The sequence below is a fragment of the Meira miltonrushii genome, assembly GCF_003144205.1.
Source record: "Meira miltonrushii strain MCA 3882 unplaced genomic scaffold FA14scaffold_1, whole genome shotgun sequence".
Classification (NCBI taxonomy): Eukaryota; Fungi; Basidiomycota; class Exobasidiomycetes; order Exobasidiales; family Brachybasidiaceae; genus Meira; species Meira miltonrushii.
In genome coordinates this window covers 3696833-3716377 of record NW_020289943.1, presented here as the reverse complement: position 1 = coordinate 3716377, position 19545 = coordinate 3696833, and the positions used below count along the sequence as shown (strand labels likewise).

Genomic DNA, 19545 nt, shown 5'->3' with positions numbered 1-19545 from the left:
CCTATCTTTTCTTCTCTCGAATCAATACTATATTTATAAGATAAAGTCCTTTTATTGCATGATTTATAAGCAAGAAGCAACACGATCATGGAGGGAGAATGACAAGTGAGTGTCGCCATTGATCCACAAAAGCGAGATTGTTGTTGAAGCTTGTCAGGATAAAGATGGCAAAAATGTTAGTCAAATTACAATTTGAAAAAGAGAGATAGAGAAAAACAAGTCCGAAACAAATTAGATAGCAATGTATGATGGAAAGAGATGTCATCCAAATACGTCTTTTGAAGGTTTTGGATAGGTGCTGATGGATAAAAAGTTCTTTGAAGCTTGGCATAGCTGAATAGGGGGGCGATTCTCTGGTATACAAGGTCGTGTAACGTATATTCGTTGGGCGAGGGGCAAAGATTAAATCGGGAAAACATTCTCAACTGTGATTGACATGCCCATACACCGTTTGCTTCAACTGTTGTGTTGGCAACATTTGTGGTGGTTTGTATGTCAACCACATCCATGGCTTTGGCGTTCCATCAAATTCATACATTTGCAAATAATATCCTCCTGAACCGAAATGCCATTCTTGACGGATATAGAAGGATTGCATGTATTCTGCTTGATCGTAAGATGTAATAGATGAAGATACTTGTGTGCATCCGTTTTGGATCAATTGTCTTCCATCACCGATGTAGGGAGTCAAACTTAGTGAACCGTTTTGGTTCATTGTGAAAGTACCATGTTGCCAGATCAATTGTGCTTGTGCGCAATTTGGATTAGCGGGATCGGCGGTAAAGATGAACAATGCTTGTTCCCAATGACCGTCACTGGTGAAACTGTAAGATTGTCCACCTACTTTGGGTACATTGAATGTTTGATTTAGAGGATTGAAAAAGTTCAAACCGGTCGCTACTTGACCTGATCCAGTTGTCCATGTTCCTACGATGTTGATTGGATCGTCAGCTTGTGTTCTAACAGCTTGTGCTTTTGTGAATGTGAAGAATGTAGCAAGCCAAACTGTTGCTATGACCAGTATAGTCTGTATTCTAGACGACTGCGAAAGCATTGTCTATGTGTGTGGGTGTGTGGGTGTGTGATCGAGTGTGAGTATTGGTGAAAGTCGTACTGAATGACGAGTAAGCCCGTCTTTTCAGTTGTGTTGGTTATCGATTCGTGATGACAATGGTTGTAAATGGTAAACAAGTTTCAATCATGGGATCCCTGCGCGCCAGTCATAAGGTGTTATAATACATAGTATGCAAATGCACAGCTGCGCGTTAAAAGAGAGAATCAATCGAAATTTCATGCATAAGCGGCAAAGGGATGTATAGACTGACGGCAGTGAGTGTGTGTGTGTTTATTATTCAATGGGACGATCACTGGGTCTAAAAATAAAGGATTTTTGCTTCTGTGCTGCTAGGGGCTTTAAATTAAAGATTAAAAATAACAAGCCGGGAAGAAGAGCACAGCTTAAGATACGCGTTTCTTTCTTTGCTTGAAATCGGCATAGAAGCACTGCCAATTGTAGATTCTATTCTAGATCGTAAGTTTTACGCTGTGCCAAGAATTCTCAAAGGGCCGCTTAGAGCTTTTGCCTAGGAAAACCGAAGACAATGATGCGTACGTAAGCAATTGATCAAAAAATGCCAAGTATATGCATTGCATTTACCCTATTCTTCTCCACACTCTACTCACATCTTCGTATTCATCATGCCCCAACCTAAGCCCGTTTCGATCTTGTTATTGGGCTCAGGATGGACGTCAAAATTTCTCATTCCAGAATTACGATCCATTAATATCTCATTTGCTAGAACGAGGAGAAGTGTCTCTCAAGAGAGTGGTAATGATGGAGCAGAGGTGTTTCCATTCTCGCTAGATGATTCAGTCACCGCTCAAGCATGCCAGCATTTACCTGCTGCTCAAATGGTGGTGACAATCTTTCCACTCAAGACTAATCTTGTACAGCAACTGGTCAGCTCATACGAACAAGCAACTTCTTCTTCACCCGCATGGCTAGCATTAGGATCTACAGGTGCATGGCAAAAGCCAGGGGTGTCGAATTCTGATTCGCCATTCAACGCAGACAATGAGCGTGTGCAGGCTGAAGAGATCCTGTTGGGCTTGCATTCTCAGCAGAAGGAAGCAGGAAGAAGAACAGCAGTGCTCAATCTAGCTGGCTTGTATGGTGATGAACGTAATCCGGCAAATTTTGCAAAAAGGGCTGCTGATACCAAGGAGAAGCTAAAGGGAAAGACCAGCTTGCATCTTGTACATGGAAGAGATGTTGCTAGAGCAATTTTGGCAATGTACAACACATTGCAAGATGAAGAGCATGTCAAACAGATGTGGGGTAGGAGATGGATTGTGACAGGTAGGTATATGATGACTAGAGACAATACAGAATACAGAGCATTGACTTTTTTGAATCTCTTGAATATCCCACAGATACCCACGTGTACGACTGGTGGCAGCTTTTGCAAATCCTGAAGCCAACACCAATCCCGAACGGACAACAATGGGTTGAAGAATTGATGAATGAGAACAATGTCGAATCCTTACCTCGTCCATGGCCAAAAGATGATAAGCCAGATGTGCCTCGAGAGTTGGAGAGGGCATTGGATAGTCGCTCATTCTGGCAAACTCTGAAAATACAGCCAAGCTTAGGTCGATGTGATGATTACGGACCAGGCGGCGGTGGAGCAACGTTGATCGCCGCTTCTACAGCAACGAATAAAGGCGCTCTTTGATGCTTACTGATGCGAATTGAAAAGATGCAATTGTACCATATACTTCATGTAGAATGCTAATGCTATCACACACATTCATAAAACAGTAAACTGCATCTTTCAGGAACGAGCATGAGATGCCAGATAGACTCAAGATTAAAAGCTTGAATTTTAGCGTATGATGATCTTCATTTTGTGGCTTTACTGCAGCTACATTTCCGAACCACGCATCTTACCTTTGTACGATGACCCTGACATATGCTCTCAGATGTCACTCGTCCCCTACGATGATTCGGATGATGATGAAGAGGGGCTTTCTGCAGACAAGGTAGAAGATCATGTAGCGGTAAAGGAAGCGGATACGAAAGATGAAAGCGGACAGGGTACTGATAGGATGGTATATACTTCCCTTGGTATTGCCCGATCAGAGCCAGTTCAAGGTGATTGGCTATGCTTTGTGTTCCTGCCTCTTCCCTTGGAATCGGATGCCATGGACATATTGCGAAAGTGTGGTCGCTTCTTGGCAAGACAAGATCTTTCCAACACCGTTCAACAGGTCAACGAACCTCATATTTCGCTTACACGTCCGATCCTGCTACGTCGACACGAATGTGATGCATTGGTACCGATCGTAAAGGAGGCACTTCAGGCATATCGCAGAGACTCTTTTGCATCTGTACAGAGGCTGCACATTGCTTTCTCGCAATTCACTCACCTGCCTAGCGAGGATGCAAAACGATCCTATTGGGCTGCTGAAATAGGTCAAGGATGGGATCATGTTCGCAATCTGACAACAGAGCTGGATAGTGTCCTGAAGCAAAGATTACATTCTCGAAAGTATCATGAACAAGCACGATTTCATACATCATTTGCATTTGTAGATGCACTACCTGCAAATGATGTACACGATCCAATCGCATCGAGTGTTCCGCAATTAGAGCAACGATACGGAGCAAGATTGCGTGCATGCTCGGCTATAACAATCAATCAAATCGGCATCACGATTGGACCAAAGACGTACTACTTAGATCTTTAAAATATCCTGTACAAGTATAAAAATTTGCATGTTGTATAATACAATGGGTTTTCTCAAGCTGCTTCAATTTCCTGACCTGATTCTCTCATAGCTCCCCATAAATATAACATCAAATGAAGATTATCTTCTGCCATTCGGTTCACGTTTGCAGAAATTTCTTGTAAAGCAGATGCAGCTGAACGCAAAATTGGAGCAAAGTTACCCGAATTGGCTGACTTTCTCAATGTTGATCCATGTATACCCAAAATGGACGCAAGCCAGAGCAGATGAAATTCAACATGTGGAGATCCTCCGCTGGCCGTTGTTGTCGTTCTGGCCGAGACCAATTCCCCATTGAGAGCTTTCTCCTTTTCTTGTATTGGTTTCGATGTAGTGGTAGAAGGTGCCATCCTTCGTGTGACCAAACGTAAAACGGCCGGCAAGTGGATTAAAGGCATTTGTTGAACGACCAAGGGAATATCTTGCGGCTTGACATGTTCATACACTTCTGCCAACAATGTTTGATCTCCCAATCGCAAAGCACCAATGATAGCCGTCACACTCTGTCCGTCATTCATTGCTGATCGTACATTATCAGGCGTCAAGTCCATATCCAAATCGATCGGATCAAACGCTTCTGCGCCACCTCCCATTCCTGCAGCATTGCGTGCTTCTAAGCTGTAGATCAACAATCCTTGCGTACTTGCTGCTGCCCAAATGCTACCTGAAGGACTGAATTGCAAAGATTTGCAACGTGCAACAGCTCTTGTGGTTCTTTGGGTTGGATCTGTTCGCTTCCCGCCCGGCAAGGACTTATCTGCCCTTTCTGCAAATGTCATTTCGTCATCTTCTGCAAAATCGTCTACCAGATCGATATGCCTTCCATCTTCTGTCAAATTTCGATTGTCGAGCCTATCCGTGACGCCGTCCAGCGTCGAATCATGTGTTAGCGGCCATCTCTTGAGAAGAACTTTTTCTTGGACATTGTATAAGCACACCCAGTTGCTATTGCCTCCTGCTAAAATGCAGCTGCCATCAGCGCTGTAGGCCAAGGTATTGAAATGACTTCCTCCAGCATTCGCACGAGCGCTAACCTTATCATCCAATTTACGACCAGGAGAGATATCTCTTCGACATTCCAGAACACCCGTTTGCCTCGCACCTTCGCGAGGATCAAAGAAGGCTAATTGACCATCCAATGTGGCTACACAAATCTCCGCTCCATCGAATCGATAAGCAACGGCCAGTGCATCAGCATTCAAAGTAATTGAATCAACAGCAGCTTTTCCCTTGAAGCATTCCCAGATCTTCAAACTTTTATCCCAACTTGTGCTTGCCAACATCCCGCTTCCCGTTGGACTGAAAGCAATCGAAGAAACGGGTCCTTCATGTCCGCTAAGTATATCCAATAATCTTCCACTTTGAACGCTCCACATAAAGATATCAAAAGAATCACCACCGTATCCACTGCCTGCACAAATAATCTCTCCACTGGCTTCGACTGCCAAACATCCAAATTGCACTGGTCTTGGACTTGTGAATGTACGGAAGTTACGATAACGTACTAAATCCCATGCACGAACCGTGCCGTCCATACTTGCAGTAAACAAAACTTTTCCACGTTTGGCAAATTCAACTGCTGTGATGGGAGCAGTATGTTCGCTCAAAGTTGCAATGCAAAAGCCACTGGCAACATTCCACAGCTTGACCTTTCCATCATCACCTCCAGTGACAATAATTTGTCCGTCTGGAGAATGACAAAGAGCATTCATATCGAGAAAGTGACCTTGCTGTTTGAGAATATAAGATTCAGAAGCCCATTCCCAAACAAGCAATTGACCCAATCTTGAACATCCGAATCCTAGCCAAGCACCGTCAGCAGAAGTACAGACGGAGCTGATCTTGTCGGACGATATGCTGAGTGTGTGCAAAGATTCGACATTGGGCAATGTGTACAATCCAAACACACCTGTCGAGAACCCAACGACAAGTAAAGATGTTGGCGCATGGAAAGCTGAACAGACCACGGTCGACGAAACTTTCTTCAGATAATTACGAGATGCCAAACCCCATCTCCTTGTTGCCATGGCAGGAGGCGCTTCTGTTGATGTGCTTGCAATATCTTTTTCAGCTGTAGCACCATCCTTTTCGCCAAAGTCGTATTCTTCCATATCTTCGTCTTCTTCGTCATCGTCATCGCCTTCGTCTTTGTCTCTCCATGTGAAACAAGAGCCATCACGTCCGACCGAGTAAATCTCGGTTTCATCGTCGCTCCAATATGCTGCAATGATTGCATCTCGATGTCCTCCGAGTGATTTGGGTTTGTATCTTCCTAGTGGTGCTGACGGTAGCGCTATTGGATCAAGTGAGTATATCCGGATGGTCATATCTTTTGAGGTAGATAGAAAGAATCTGTACGTGGTCAGAAAGATGGAAAATATGGTCAGTAACGAAATTCATAAGACCTCATCAAACAACCCTTGTAAACAGCAATCGAATCTCAGGCATTATGCGAAGGTTTTCCGCTAGTCAGCGGCCTCATTAAATCAGTATAAAGTTTAAGCATCCTCGATGATTGCTGTTCTGTTTTGTTTGTTTGTCACGTCGAACTTACCTTCCATCTTTTGTCCATCGAACGCAAAGAGCGTCAGCAAAATGTCCAGTATAAATCCGATGCAGTACAAATGGTGCAAAATCTCTTGCTAAAGCGTTTGGTGTTTTCCAAACTTGAATTCGATTTCCATGAGTGATAGCAATATATCTTCCATCAGGACTAAATGCTGCATCACGAACGGGTGCTTTAAAGTTGATATGAGCCAGTACAACTCTTGCACGGGCATTTACTAAGAGTGCTTGACCAACTTCATCAATTGCCAAGATGATATCACCTTGTTTCGGATTTTGTGCTATCCTTCTTATCGGTCTTCGCATTTCGAATGGAAGTGTTGTGGCTGTATTGTTTGTCAAATTGAACACGCTCAATCGATTGCCACAAGGCGAAAGGAGTAATGTGCCTTCTGGTGCATCGTATAAGATCACATTTCCTTGCCTGTACACCGTTCCACATAAGTTGGAAAAGGCAAAAGATGCCTTCATGGTTGCGAGGTTGTTCTCGAATAGGAGTATGTGTGTGTTGATTGAGAATGATGAAAAAGTGTCTGTTCTTCTTTTTCCTCTCTTCAAAAATTTAGGTTCACTTTTTTTTCTACCCGATTTCCGTTACGAGCAAACGCGTGCCCAGAGCTGTCTTGTAGGCAGAACGTGCAACACTATGCTTGAAAGTGCCTCCCCCCACGCGTGGGGAAAGTCAATTGCTGGTTTAAGCGACTTTTGAGTTTTAAGCAGCAGAATGAAAGTGTCAAGCGTCGGCTATTGTTCTCGCCGATAAAGCAGTTATGAAAGCAAAAGGGAAGGAAGTTGGGAAATTGTATGCTCTTACTGTCATCATCAACATACACTATGTCTTCTACAAAGAATGATCCAAAAGCTGAGACAGCTGATGATTTGGACGATCTAGATGATATCCTAGATGAGTTTAATGAACCTGCAAAAGTTGCACCAACCACAAAAACAGAAAAGCCATCAAGTGAACCAGTAGCATCAACTTCAAATACACAATCTACCAAAGCAGCCACCGCAACCGAAGATGGAGAAGAAGAAACAGAAGATCAACTCAATGAAAGATTCGCAAGAGAATTGGCAGAAGGAATGGAAGCTTTGATGAAAGGTGTTACTCCTGATGGCCTTCCTGCTCATGGATTGAATCCAGCAGCCGGACAAGGTGAAGGAGAGGTAGAAGGTTTACCAAACGAAGAAGAGATGATGCGTCAATTTGAACAAATGATGGCAGATATGGGATTCGGTGGTGGTGGTGCTCCAGGCGCTGCTTCAGGACCAGGTGCAAGTGGATCGGGTCCAACAGCCTCAGGCTCTAAACAAGCACCCGCTGCACCACCTGCAAATTTCCAAGATGCAATCAAAAGCACAATGTCAAGACTAAGAGAATCCGATCAAACGGCAACATCAAATGCAAGTCAAGCAAATGAGATGGACTTTGAAAAGTTAATGGAAGCTTTGGGTAACGTTTCAGGTGCTGAAGGAGAAGAAGGAGTTGCGGCAATGCTGGAAAATATGATGAGCGAATTGATGGGCAAAGAAGTATTGTATGAACCATTGAAAGAACTTCGTGACAAGTACCCCGCTTATCTTGCAAATCCACCAGCTCAACTTTCCGCTGAAGATAGAACGCGATATGAAGAACAACAAAAGATCGTCAACGCGGTCGTGGCTACTTTCGATGATCCTAAATTCGATAATGGAACAGAAGCAGAAAAAGCAGCATTGAAGAGTAAAGTACAAGGATTGATGAACGATATGCAAGATCAAGGTGCACCGCCACAAGAGATTATCGGAGATCTACCGCCAGAATTGGGAAATATGCCAGGAATGGGAGGAGATGAGAATTGTTGTGTGATGTAAGGCAACACAAGTGATGTACATTTGCTACGTTTTATCTACCTATCTTATGTTCTGGTATACCATGCAATAGATCCTTTGAGAATATCACTATGGAGTTAAAGGCTTGTAAAAGCGTATATGTCTCAAGCTTGTCAAATCTTTTGCTTGTTTGGCAAAAGCTTGAAAAGCCTCTGTCGTCCGATGAAATTCCAATGCTTCACTGGATCTGTATTTTTCTGTGCAATCAGAAATAAGAAGTTGAAGCATTTCAGTCGAATGAAATTTGTGATTCAAATTTACTAGAAACTTACCATATACGATGATTGAGAGCGGATCATCGTGAGCTTGAATAGCCTCGTACTAAGGAGAGGGAGATAGAATGTCAACTTCAAATCTTTTCAAGACTTAAACTCTTTCAAGACACATACTCCTATACAGTCAGGCTCGGCATCAGATGTGGCACTCTTGTGAACATTGTGCAAGATTGAGAGAAGTGTTTTCAATTCTGGCTCACCTTTAGCGGTCAGATGAGCAACAGTGATGAAAGCGCCTTCCTCAGAAGATGGTAGCGTACCGATAAAGTTTGGTCCGAGTGACATCTTTGTTATCTGGACAAGGAAATGAATGGTATGACGGTAAGGAATGAAGAGCTAACAGTGAACAGCATATCGCTTGGGAGTGACGCGTGCGGGGAAACATAGCATATTCCATGGACCACACACAACCTTTGAGAAATGTCACACATTCATGCTGACAGCTCATCAATCTCATTGATCAATGGTGTATGTGTATTACTGAATGGCTTATTGGGTGATGTGCTTGTAAAAGCGCAAATGAGCAACAGAAGTCTTTTCACCTGCAGCTTTGGCAAACTTTTGGAAGTCTTCTTGATTGTAATGGAAGCTTAATGCGTCAGCGCTGTTGTATTGCTCTGTGAGAGTAAAATGGAGGACATTGTCAGCTCAAAGCTCTTGTGAGGGTGTCTTTGGAATTCAATACATACCGTAAACAACGATGGCCAAAGGATCATCGTGTGCTTGGATAACTTTGTACTGCGTGAGGGAAGAAAGATGCATATGTTAGCTTTAAACTCTTTGTATGTTGCTATAACTATCGCATATACTCACCTCCGTGCAATCAGGTTCATTGTTAGAGTTTGCATTCTTTTGAACGGCCAACAAGAGTGGCATAATTTCTTTCAAATCACTTTCACTCTTGGCTGTAATGTTGGCAACTGCACTGAATGGACCCGAATCTGGACCGGGAGTTTTACCGAGGAAATTTGGACCGAGAGACATTTTGACTGTTTATTCTTGTATGATTGTAAGATGGTGGTTTGAATGGTAAAGAGTTGATCTAGAATTCATACAATCATGCACTTTATCGCACGGTCCATACCGGCTTCATTATCACCGTACCTTCGCTTTGGTGTGGAGTAGGCGAACTAAAATGCACCAAAAGCCGCCACACTCTTCTTTACTCATACGCGTCAATGCAATGGTATTAGGATCAACCGACATGGTATATACACATGAGAGTATTCGTCAGAGAAAGGGAAGATCAGCTACTTGAGGAGCCCCAACCTACATCCATCGCTGCTTCTAGTGTGTCTTGAATGGTGAATCGATCGAAATCTACCATTGAATCGTCATCTTCCATTTGCAAATCGTGCAGATGATCCGGTCTTGTAAAGCTATCATCGATTGCCAAAATACATCTTTGTTGCTCTTTCGCTAGCAAATCTCGTATTTCAAACGGAAATTTGCCTCCTGAATTCTCCACAATTGATTGCAATCGATCATAGGCCTAGAGATCAGGGAATTTTTACGAAAGTCAGCATCCAATGGAAATATTTTCTCTTAAAAATACGTGAACCAGTGACATACCTTTGAAATGATATCCTTTCGTTTCATCATCTCATTCGTTCGATTCTCGCCTTCATCTTCTTTCGTGCTCTGTGATTTTTGGAGACGTTTTGCAATCTCCTCTGCATCTCGCAAAATGTCTTGCGGCAACTGGCACATCTTGGCCAATGCAATACCGTAGTGTTGGCATTCGTACCCTTCCGCGGACAACTTATGTTGAAAGATGAGATTATCGCCCGCCTGGCTTGTGTTGACCTCGATTGAAAATTGTTGTACTCGAACGGCGGGGTACGGTGAAAGCGTTGCGTTCAATTGAACGAAATGTGTCGCAAAGATGGTAGGAACTCTATTGCAAATCAATACTTCGGAAATTGCGTGTGCCATTCCGATACCTTCATGTGTGCTCGTATTTCTGCCTAATTCATCAATGAGCACAAGGCTTTCCGGGCCAGCAGACTCAATAATTTGCGCCATGGTCTTCATCTCACTCGCAAAAGTTGAAAGATTTGCCTCCGCTTCATCCCGATTTGACAGACGAGAGAAGATTTGTTTCACGGGAAGGATGGAAGCATATGCGGCAGGCACAAAACAGCCGACGTGGGCCATGATGGTAAGTAGCGCTACCTGCTTCAAGTAAGTCGTCTTGCCGCTATTGTTCGGCCCATTCAATAGCACGAACGTCTTGTCTTGCCCCAGATCAGTATCGTTCGGAACTGTCCCTTCAGCTTCAGAATCACTTAACAATGGATGACGCCCTTCAGTGATAGAAATCTTTTCACCGAATGAAGGTCGAACATTGTTACCTGACTTGGTGTACTGCGTCAAAGAGAGGATCACATCCGCAAGTGCAATGGCTTCTGATGCCAAATAAAGATTTCCCACTTCCCGCAGAATTTCCAAACGGAGACATTCGACGATATCTCTCGAAATCAAAAAGATCTCTGTGGAAGAATCTTGAATTCTTTGATTGATCTTTTTCAGATCAACTGTCGTCATCGAAATCACTTTTCCGTTTCTCTTCTTCGAAACTGTGATGAACTCTCGTGGCAGATTCTGTAGTTTGATATTGCCGGATGCCATTTCTAGCCCGTAGCCTGTACTGACTCCATTCAGAAATACGGGTTTCAAAGGAAGTTGATACTTTTCCTTAAGCTCATTGCAGAGATTGAGTGCATCGGCCGTATTTTCCGTGTAAGTTCGACGAGCAGCGTCGAGAACCGAATTACTTCCTGTCTGTAAAAAAAGAAATCATAAATTCGCTGTGAGCATCAGAAAATAAAACATCGAGAGCAGCACAATTACCTTGATAGAAAGCAATCGGGCATTTTTGGACGCAACGTTTGACTTTGCAGTACCATTAAGCACTGCCATCTCGATGCATTCTTCGATCTTTGCAATGATGGTATCCAGATGTTGATTGCTTAGAATCGGAGCAATCGTTTGCAGAAGCACTGCATCGATGTTCATCTCGTGCAACAATCTGTGCACTGTATCATTCGATGTATTCAGTATAATATTCACGAGTTTCCTAAGGCTCTTCATACACTCACCCCCTTTAAAACACATCAATGACGACCATAATTGGATGATGATCTTAATCATATTTTCAACTGCTCTTGCCTCTCCTTTGACCGTCTCTTTGCTCGGGATGAGCATCTGTGCTATGATTTTGTCAAAATCGATTTTGTTGGTGGAGAAAGGTTTCAAGCTTTGGCGAAGGTCGTAAAAATGCTGCAAGGAATGTGTCAGTGTTGCTCCATGTGAGCGCATCGCTCAAAATTTCTGGTAGAAGGAACTCACTTCTGCATTGAGGCTTAGCTGTTGTACGGCCTCAAGTCGAAATTCCACTGTGTTTGGATCTTAAAATGGATATGGGTGAGCTTCAAGGATGCGAAGCCAATCTGGATGTACTCACCTGACAACGGCTGTAGGATATTCATACGCAACAATCTCTCGCCCATTCTTGTACTGCAAAAGTTTAAGATGCCTGTGGGCCAGTCATACGTCAGTGGTTGAGGTGCGAAGATTGTAAGATCAAGAAACATACCCATCAAAGATCCCATTTGCTTATTGTTCACCGCATTACGAACGAGTTCCAGATCTTTGGCTGTGTGAAAATCGATCAACACGGTACCTTCGGGAGAAGAAGCATTGCATGAATCGTTGAGTCAGAGAGAATTGGTTTGCTTTAATGAAAACTCTTACCTTCGGGAGGAACATATTGGATAAACACTGTGTGTGGCTCCAAATGTTGGCTAAGGCTGCCTTCGATATACCTTTCAGAGGGCGATAGGTCAGACAAGTTTGTGCCATGAAAATGCTTACTGCTCCACTGGACTCACGAGACCAAAGCTGAGAATGCGCTCAAGGCATAGTACTTTTGAGAAACTGCCGCCAAAGTCACGACACTTGGAAAGACGGTTTCTCTTGCACTACTGGACTGACCATCGATGCTTGCGACTGAGACCAATCTATCCAAATGTTGCAGTCCTGATGATCAATCAAATTCGAGTCAGATTTGAAACACTTCTCTTGAAAGCCAATGCATACATACCCAGATTTTGATCGAAATCTCTTCTTGGAACGTCAGCAACGAAAAAGTCGTGAGATTGCTTCAACATCTTTCGAAGTGGATCCTCTTTCATTTGTGTTTGAATCGAAAAATGCTTCTTAGCTTGCTGCGAGCTTGGCAAGAGCACCACACTACATGGTCTTGTGTCAAGCATATGTTGCAGATGACCATACATCTACGAAAAGAAGTCAGTGTCCCTTTATGTGTCAATGTATGCGCTCATTGTTTCACTCACCGAAGTGTCAGCAAACTATTTGATATGAGCAAAGAAGGTCAATGTATGCGTTATAGGAAATCTAGTCACGATCAAAGACACATACCTGACTTAAAAAACAGTGTCCAGTCTCTATGTTTCTCATTGCGATTCCCAACTCTTTACCTGTGGATTTACCTTCAGAAATAGCGCAAATCCATGGCTTTTCAGGATTGCTGAGCATGTTGGTTGAGGTCTGGACATCTTGAACTGATGAGGAAGCCGGTGTGGATGATCGAATGGGACTGCTTGAAGGAACTTCTGTGGGACGTTCTTGTTTTCGAATACTTGACAATCTTGAAAAAAGCGAAGAAGGTGGCCCACGAATGCCAGGGATTGAAAAGCTCTGCGTTGATACGTCTGAATTTACAGACAGATCGGACAGAATCGATTTGCTGCGCTTTGGCAGTGAAGATTGATATGGTGATGTGAATCGTGACATGGCCGATCAGGCGGACGTCTGGTGGTTGGTTGAGTCGACCGTGAGCATCACGAAGGCAGAAGAATGAATGCATTTACAAAAGTGTGTGTAACCCTTATGCGACTCTTAAGCTGGACGTCTTCTTACGGCCGCAAAGAAACGCGTACTGTGCGTGCTTGAAAGCGTACGCTCAGCTAGCAGTACTAATGCTCTGCGTTTCCGCCTTATTTTTTTTTCTCAAGGCAAAAGTTAAATTTTTTGGATTTCAGCATTTCTTCGAACGAACTGGCTTTAAGAAGATTCAAAGGTAACTCTTATGTTTCAAGTATCTTCTTACCATCACCTAACATACATCATAACGTCATGCAGTCGACAGATAGAGCTGAAGAAGGAACAGTGAACGAAGATGAAGTTCACGAAATTCTAGATGCAGAGCTAGAAGGTGGTCAAGCACCAATGGAAGAAGATTCAGATGATGGTGGCGAAGGCGGAGAAGACGGAGAGGGGAATGGAGATGAACAATTTCAAGATTCAAGTATAGCAGCATTTTACGACCATAGAAATTCCGTCTTTTCACTACAATTACACCCAAAGTTTCCACAAATTCCAATTGCGTTCAGTGGAGGTGCGGATGATAAAGGAAGACTATGGGACACACGAACGGGAGCCAATATTGTTGAGTTGACCGGTCACGAGGATAGCGTTGTGTCGGGAGGCTTCAGTGCAACAGGTAGCTTCGTTGCTACTGGTGGACTGGATGGTCGGATACGGATCTGGAACTTACATGCACCTGCTAGCGGAACGTTTGCACCTGTAGAAATGGGAGCTGCTCCTACGACCGAATGGGGACATTGTGAATTCATCACTACTCTAGAAGGTCCAGATGAAATCGTCTGGCTTGATTGGCATCCAAAAGGTGATAATGTTCTTGCCGCTGGTGCTTCGGATTCAACGGTTTGGATGTGGCATATCCCAAGCGGAAAAGTGATGAACGTTTTCTCTGGTCATACTGCAGCAGTCTCTTGCGGTCAATTCTCTCCAGATGGACGAAGACTCATCACTGCATCTGATGATGGATCACTGATTGTTTGGGATCCAAAGGATGCAAATGCACTATCTAAGTTACAGTCTGGAGATGCTCGATTTAATTTGCAAACCGGTATAACGGCGCTCGCTGTTAGTGCTGATGGTAAAATCGCCGTTGTTGGTGGAGCAGCAGGTGCAATCCGTGTAGTGAATTTGTCAAATATTGAGGATGGAGGAGCAGCATTAGTGGTAGCAGCTTTATCAGGACACAACGATGGTGACTCTATAGAACGCATTTCGTTTATTGATTTGCTTGGAAATCCAAATGGACAAGCAACACAACCTGCACCAAAGGCTACAACAAGCACGAATGTTGTATCTGTTAGCACAGATGGGAAGGCAATCATCTGGGATCTTTCAGCAGGAAAAGTACGCTGTGAGGCACATTTGGAAGAAGCCATTACTGATTTGGTTGTCCATGGATCTGGACCTCTATTCACTACTTCTACATCGGAAGGCAAGGTGGTCACATTCGATGCTAGAAATGCAAATCACGTTGCTGTTCACCACGGATTTACCGATGCAGTGCTGAACGTCGTTGCTGGACCGGATGATGGATATACCCAAGGAACTGAAACTGGCGGTGTTGGGGCTTATGCTAATTTGGAGGCCAGTAAAGGATGGAAAGTTGTAGCTGCTGGTGATGAAGGCGTGGCGCTCGTCTTTAGAGCTTGATTAGAATGTACACAAAACAAATACAATTGGTGTCTCTTTTTGATGATGAAAATAGTACAAATATTTGTGAATGAGGCGATTACGCTTGCTTTGCCCTTTAGACCAAGATCTTTTTAGAACCCTCTCCCACGTCCTCTACCTCTTCCTCTTGCCCTAACTGCTCCACGTCCACCACGATCTGGTATTCCGCGTGCACGAGTTGCAGGGTCACGTCTCTTTCCTTTTGGTTTTGGTGCATCATCAACGAGTAACATATCGAGTGGAAGTGCATCAGGTAAGATCCAATAACGAATATTATTACCACGAATGCTTAGAGTATCCAACGATAACGGATCACGACCTTTCACTGTCATTTTTACCGTTTTTAAATGTGTATTCATTTGAACGTCTACTCCTGTTACCGTTCCATGGACGATTGTTCCATTTTTTAGTTCGATTGTAACACTTTCATTTTGAAGTTTCATCAAAAATCTGACCAACTTCATCTTGTCTTAGATGCTGTATTGAGACAATTGAAAAGCCTTGACCCCGTCTTTGCAAAGAAGCTGGTGATTGAACAGCTTTTGGATGCTTTGTAGCAGGCTTTGACGGGGAGTCTGGCGATGTAGTGATGTGGATGTAGGTGAAGTCGAGTGATCCACATCGATGAGATTAATGAATCTTCATTGCTGATTGCCAATGCATTTAACACGTGACAAAACGCGCTTTGAAGGAGTGAGTAAAGCTTGATTGAAACTCGCGTTCCTAACCCTAACGCTCTGGGCTTGAGTGCATTTTCTCAATTAACACCAAAAATCCACTTGTTAGAAGCGTGTTGTTCTCTCACTTGGGTAACCATACTCTTCATACCATCGGATGTATATGATTGCAAGATTGAGTATATACACTGAATTCCTCTATCTATCAGAAGTACATCTCACTTCATGACATCTAACTTATTCGAATAATCATGGCCACATTCGAAAGGTCATTGGGAGATATTACCAATTCGGTCAACCAATTATCAATATGCACACCATCCAAATCACAACCTTCATCCTCAAAGACTACATTGCAATCCAATCAAAACAATTCATCGTCGCCCATCGCTCGTAGTCCTCTGAAACAGAATGGATCTAGTTTCGATACAGAAGAGAGCTTATTGACAGCATCCGAATCTGATGCATTTACGGAAGAAGATGATGATGAGAATGACATCACAAGCAGTGAAAGGGGGGATGACGAGAATGGAGATATATCAGCAGCAACATACACATCCAAACAAAGAAGCAGAGCACCTCCTCCAATCTTCTTCGGAACACCATCAAAAGCGGAACATGATCGTAGACATAAATATCAAGCTAAATTACGGACTAGGAGATTGCTACGGAAAGATAGTATAGAGCTAACACGAAGGAAGAGTGGTGGATGGGAAGGTCATGAAACGATAACAGATCGCACAATAGAGGATGAATCCAGCTTGGCAGGAGATATGGATGCGGGAGAGTATCCCATTAAAGACGCTCGTGAGGAAAAGGAGGACGAGGAGAGCATATCCGACAGCATACAGCCTCTTGCAGAGAAGGAGGAACTCAATGATGAAGCACCTTCTGAAATCGTAAGAGAAGATCAATTGCAGGACAGCACTTCAGATGATGATGACGATAGATCCACATCAGAGGATCAAATTGACCTTAATAATGATGACGAAGCTGAGAACGCAGCTTCTAAGGAAGAGGACGTTGGAGGGCACGAAGCGGAAGTTGCTGATCGTAAGAACACAAACGCTGAAGAGAGTCTGCTTTCTAAAGACGATACTGAAACCATAGCACACGAAGCTGAGGGTCAAGTGCAAATGGATTGCGAGAATGCAGAAGTCGAGCAGCTGGCGCCAGGCGACGGTAACATAGCCAATGAGACTCCAGAAGATGATCCAGATGCAACGGAAGAAGCGGACTGGTTTGGCATTAAGTCTGGAAACAAGACGGCGATTCTTCCTTCATCTCCATCGCATCCATCTCTACCGAGCACACCTACACGTCAGAAGGGATTCACTTCAGCAATCGATAGATGTCGAACATCTTTGGCACCTTCCGAAGCGGATAGCTCTCCTGGTATTGCTCTTGCTCCTTACCCATTTTCATCTAGGCCTTCACCTATGAATTTCGCGGCTTCTCGCGGGAAAGGTTCACCTTATATCGCCTCTCCAGCTATGTCGTATATGTCCAACTTTTCTCCCCAATTTGACAGAGAGAACGAAGGTCACACTTCGCAACGTGCTTCTGTCTCAAGATCTGGACCGATTCTACAAGAGAGCGCTCGCAAAGGCAATGCTGCCAATTCGCTTTACTCGCCGACAAAAGTTGAAGTTCGCTCAAAGCTGGCTGCTTGGGCAAATGCAAAAGTAAAAACACCGCAAAGTCCAGAAAAGAAAGAATTCGATGCGATGAGACTTTCTTCTATCCAGCCGGAGTCATTCAGTCCGACCCTCAAGACGACAGCATACGATCTATTGGATATCGCTTCACAGGTCCCGCTGCCTCTATCTCCGATAAAGACCCATTTGAGAAGCTCGCCACCGAAACGCTCAACTACACAGATGCCCGATCCAACTCCATCGCTGACGGCTCAACGTGCTTCTCCCGTACGCTCTGATGCATCTTTGCGTACATCAAGACTGCCTGTCCCAGCTGTCTCAAAGTTACCTCGCCCATTCAAGCTGAGCGTTTCGAAGAGTCATCCACAGCCACAGAATAAAGCTGTACCATTGTTCAAAGCAAAGCAAAGTGCGGTACAGAAGATTTCTATCAATGGAGAGCGAAGACCTGCAGCCAGACCAAATCCATCGCATGCGCCTAACTTTGCGAGCTCTCAAGCTTCTACCGGGTCCATCAATACAAAGCCGCTTCGAGATCTTGAACCAAGCATGAATGGCAGAAGAGTGCTAAACACAAATTCCAACCCTAGCTCTTCCTCGTCTTCTTCACCGACCAAACAAGTTGCCAAAGCCAACGCTCCAATCGTACGTGATGCCCGACTGATAGCAGGACGAAATGCAAAACCTATTTCTTCAAATGTCAAGCCAGAAATTGTCGATCTAAAGACGAAAACAAATCAAGAAGCAGCTAATACGGCCACGAAAGGGTTTGTTTCTGATGCACCAAAGGCTGCAATGATGACTGCCTCCAAAGCAGGCAGCGTAGGAGGTGCAAGAAGAGTGATGCGTGGAGTAGTCGCCGTGCCAAAGATAGAACAGTCAAGCCAGCGAAAGACATTGGATGAAAACGCTTCTAGAGCTGCATCGAACGATAATGGCATTAAATCGAATCCTTCTCGTCGCTTGGGTATGAGAGAAGCTGCTCCAGTAGCCCAACTGACAACCACGAAAGAAAGGAATGCGGTCAAAGCACGTCCTATGCGGAGGATCAATGACTTCATTCGTAAAGTTGATCATTCGTTGTCTTCACCTTCACGGCAACAAGGAAATGCTCCTGCGCCAGAAAGTGTAAAACCAGAGAAATCGATGAAGGAAGAGGATACTCTAGCTGGCTTGAAAAGTCAAAGGACAACAATGGGACAAGGTCTTCGAGAGAGAACACAGCCAGAGCAGCAGAGTACAACCAAGTCTAGCGGATCGTCATCATCAGCATCCAGCTCGCCTAAGGCTCTTTCCCTACCTTTCAAAGCAGCAGCTCCAGTGACTACATCTGTGACGAAAGCCACGCAAGCACCTAGACCAATTCCGATTTCTAGTATGGAACTTTCTCGCTTGACGTCTTTACACACACGCTGCAATGAGACTGGTGTCGCTCAACTTGAGTTGATCATCATTCGCAAACAAGGTGAATTACGACCCCCAAGCCCAAGCTCAAAATTCCGCAAGAATGCTGAAGCAGGAAATGCTACTGCAGCTTTGACAAAAGCACAAAGAGAGGCGAAAGAAGCTCAATCAAAACAAGCAAGAAAGGATCGTGCCGCTCAACGTGCTGAACGTCTCAGTGGTGGTAATGCTGCTGATACATCTTCTACAACGGAGCAGGAAGATGAGACGCTTCGATCACACCGGCTTGCTGCTGGTGATGAAGAAGTCTATGCAACTCCACCTCGTAGAATCTCACTAAAGAAAGCAGTACGGTGGCACAAGGCATTATTTGCCGGTCCAAGCGATAACATATCTGGGGCAAATAGAACAACAAAAGATGATCTATCCTTCCTAGCTGAACATCACCCCAAGCCTGTCAAGAGTTGTCTAGCTGATGCTGGTCAAGCTGCTCTAGATCGATTTGGTAACGTGCCACAAGCTGGCAAGCCTTTAGGCTCACCACTGGTCAAACGAAAAAAGATCATTATTACTAAGATTGTTTATGACGATGACGATAGCGAGTCATAAACCTTTGCCAACCCCAATCGGATTACTGAATGTACGAATAAATACCTTTCATGTACTTTTAACCTTATACCTTTTGCAATGCTACTAATGTATATTGCTTATCTTTACTTTAAGTCA

General features: G+C 44.0%; 11 protein-coding genes across 11 annotated transcripts; 5 read left to right on the top strand and 6 right to left on the bottom strand.

The window, feature by feature from the left end:
* Window positions 1-32: 32 nt before the first annotated feature.
* On the bottom strand, window positions 33-1355 carry FA14DRAFT_159809 (uncharacterized protein). The gene has a single exon (XM_025498398.1). The coding sequence runs from the start codon at window positions 1052-1054 to the stop codon at window positions 422-424; it is 633 nt and encodes a 210-aa protein (XP_025358359.1). The 5' UTR covers window positions 1055-1355; the 3' UTR covers window positions 33-421.
* A 320-nt stretch (window positions 1356-1675) lies between these two features.
* On the top strand, window positions 1676-2821 carry FA14DRAFT_159808 (uncharacterized protein). Its single transcript, XM_025498397.1, has 2 exons — window positions 1676-2359; window positions 2434-2821. Exons 1-2 carry the CDS (start codon window positions 1699-1701, stop codon window positions 2733-2735), a joined length of 963 nt encoding a protein of 320 aa, XP_025358358.1. The 5' UTR covers window positions 1676-1698; the 3' UTR covers window positions 2736-2821.
* A 136-nt stretch (window positions 2822-2957) lies between these two features.
* FA14DRAFT_159807 (uncharacterized protein) lies at window positions 2958-3834 on the top strand. Its single transcript, XM_025498396.1, has one exon. It carries the CDS (start codon window positions 2983-2985, stop codon window positions 3748-3750), a length of 768 nt encoding a protein of 255 aa, XP_025358357.1. The 5' UTR covers window positions 2958-2982; the 3' UTR covers window positions 3751-3834.
* On the bottom strand, window positions 3745-6866 carry FA14DRAFT_159806 (putative periodic tryptophan protein PWP2). The gene is made up of 2 exons (XM_025498395.1): window positions 6344-6866; window positions 3745-6141 (listed from the first exon to the last, which is right to left on the bottom strand). The coding sequence occupies exons 1-2, from the start codon at window positions 6823-6825 to the stop codon at window positions 3804-3806; spliced, it is 2820 nt and encodes a 939-aa protein (XP_025358356.1). The 5' UTR covers window positions 6826-6866; the 3' UTR covers window positions 3745-3803.
* Window positions 6867-7188: 322 nt separating this feature from the next.
* Window positions 7189-8208, top strand: FA14DRAFT_163628 (Pex19-domain-containing protein; the record flags this gene model as incomplete). Its single annotated transcript, XM_025499829.1, has 1 exon — window positions 7189-8208. The coding sequence occupies one exon, from the start codon at window positions 7189-7191 to the stop codon at window positions 8206-8208; it is 1020 nt and encodes a 339-aa protein (XP_025358355.1).
* Window positions 8209-8251: 43 nt separating this feature from the next.
* Window positions 8252-9021, bottom strand: FA14DRAFT_22510 (uncharacterized protein). The gene is made up of 2 exons (XM_025502035.1): window positions 8616-9021; window positions 8252-8547 (listed from the first exon to the last, which is right to left on the bottom strand). Exons 1-2 carry the CDS (start codon window positions 8784-8786, stop codon window positions 8296-8298), a joined length of 423 nt encoding a protein of 140 aa, XP_025358354.1. The 5' UTR covers window positions 8787-9021; the 3' UTR covers window positions 8252-8295.
* Window positions 8991-9485, bottom strand: FA14DRAFT_177327 (uncharacterized protein; the record flags this gene model as incomplete). Its single annotated transcript, XM_025500730.1, has 3 exons — window positions 8991-9118; window positions 9191-9239; window positions 9315-9485. 3 exons carry the CDS (start codon window positions 9483-9485, stop codon window positions 8991-8993), a joined length of 348 nt encoding a protein of 115 aa, XP_025358353.1.
* Window positions 9486-9680: 195 nt separating this feature from the next.
* On the bottom strand, window positions 9681-13366 carry FA14DRAFT_22472 (uncharacterized protein). The gene is made up of 11 exons (XM_025502034.1): window positions 12945-13366; window positions 12860-12874; window positions 12607-12799; window positions 12395-12542; window positions 12258-12328; window positions 12100-12186; window positions 11968-12039; window positions 11853-11911; window positions 11603-11783; window positions 11355-11539; window positions 9681-11285 (listed from the first exon to the last, which is right to left on the bottom strand). The coding sequence occupies exons 1-11, from the start codon at window positions 13317-13319 to the stop codon at window positions 10047-10049; spliced, it is 2625 nt and encodes an 874-aa protein (XP_025358352.1). The 5' UTR covers window positions 13320-13366; the 3' UTR covers window positions 9681-10046.
* Window positions 13367-13640: 274 nt separating this feature from the next.
* FA14DRAFT_119073 (WD40 repeat-like protein) lies at window positions 13641-15059 on the top strand (the record flags this gene model as incomplete). Its single annotated transcript, XM_025496332.1, has 1 exon — window positions 13641-15059. A coding segment is annotated over one exon (1419 nt), but the record flags the coding sequence as incomplete, so codon positions are not given.
* A 57-nt stretch (window positions 15060-15116) lies between these two features.
* FA14DRAFT_22470 (Sm-like ribonucleo protein) lies at window positions 15117-15772 on the bottom strand. The gene has a single exon (XM_025502033.1). It carries the CDS (start codon window positions 15542-15544, stop codon window positions 15173-15175), a length of 372 nt encoding a protein of 123 aa, XP_025358350.1. The 5' UTR covers window positions 15545-15772; the 3' UTR covers window positions 15117-15172.
* Window positions 15773-15909: 137 nt separating this feature from the next.
* FA14DRAFT_170791 (uncharacterized protein) lies at window positions 15910-19464 on the top strand. Its single transcript, XM_025500295.1, has one exon. The coding sequence runs from the start codon at window positions 16009-16011 to the stop codon at window positions 19426-19428; it is 3420 nt and encodes a 1139-aa protein (XP_025358349.1). The 5' UTR covers window positions 15910-16008; the 3' UTR covers window positions 19429-19464.
* Window positions 19465-19545: the final 81 nt, after the last annotated feature.

Bases quoted from the DNA above. Each gene is read 5' to 3' on its own strand.
- FA14DRAFT_159809 (XM_025498398.1), bottom strand. From the start codon at position 1,054: ATGCTTTCGCAGTCGTCTAGAATACAGACTATACTGGTCATAGCAACA.
- FA14DRAFT_159808 (XM_025498397.1), top strand. From the start codon at position 1,699: ATGCCCCAACCTAAGCCCGTTTCGATCTTGTTATTGGGCTCAGGATGG. The intron at 2,360-2,433 runs GTAGGTATATGA...AATATCCCACAG, and splicing joins TAGGAGATGGATTGTGACAG to ATACCCACGTGTACGACTGG.
- FA14DRAFT_159807 (XM_025498396.1), top strand. From the start codon at position 2,983: ATGTCACTCGTCCCCTACGATGATTCGGATGATGATGAAGAGGGGCTT.
- FA14DRAFT_159806 (XM_025498395.1), bottom strand. From the start codon at position 6,825: ATGAAGGCATCTTTTGCCTTTTCCAACTTATGTGGAACGGTGTACAGG. The intron at 6,142-6,343 runs GTAAGTTCGACG...GACCACGTACAG, and splicing joins CGATGGACAAAAGATGGAAG to ATTCTTTCTATCTACCTCAA.
- FA14DRAFT_22510 (XM_025502035.1), bottom strand. From the start codon at position 8,786: ATGTCACTCGGACCAAACTTTATCGGTACGCTACCATCTTCTGAGGAA. The intron at 8,548-8,615 runs GTATGTGTCTTG...CCCTCTCCTTAG, and splicing joins CCGAGCCTGACTGTATAGGA to TACGAGGCTATTCAAGCTCA.
- FA14DRAFT_22472 (XM_025502034.1), bottom strand. From the start codon at position 13,319: ATGTCACGATTCACATCACCATATCAATCTTCACTGCCAAAGCGCAGC. The intron at 11,912-11,967 runs GTGAGTACATCC...ATCCATTTTAAG, and splicing joins TATCCTACAGCCGTTGTCAG to ATCCAAACACAGTGGAATTT. The intron at 11,286-11,354 runs GTAATTGTGCTG...CTTTTTTTACAG, and splicing joins CCCGATTGCTTTCTATCAAG to ACAGGAAGTAATTCGGTTCT.
- FA14DRAFT_22470 (XM_025502033.1), bottom strand. From the start codon at position 15,544: ATGAAGTTGGTCAGATTTTTGATGAAACTTCAAAATGAAAGTGTTACA.
- FA14DRAFT_170791 (XM_025500295.1), top strand. From the start codon at position 16,009: ATGGCCACATTCGAAAGGTCATTGGGAGATATTACCAATTCGGTCAAC.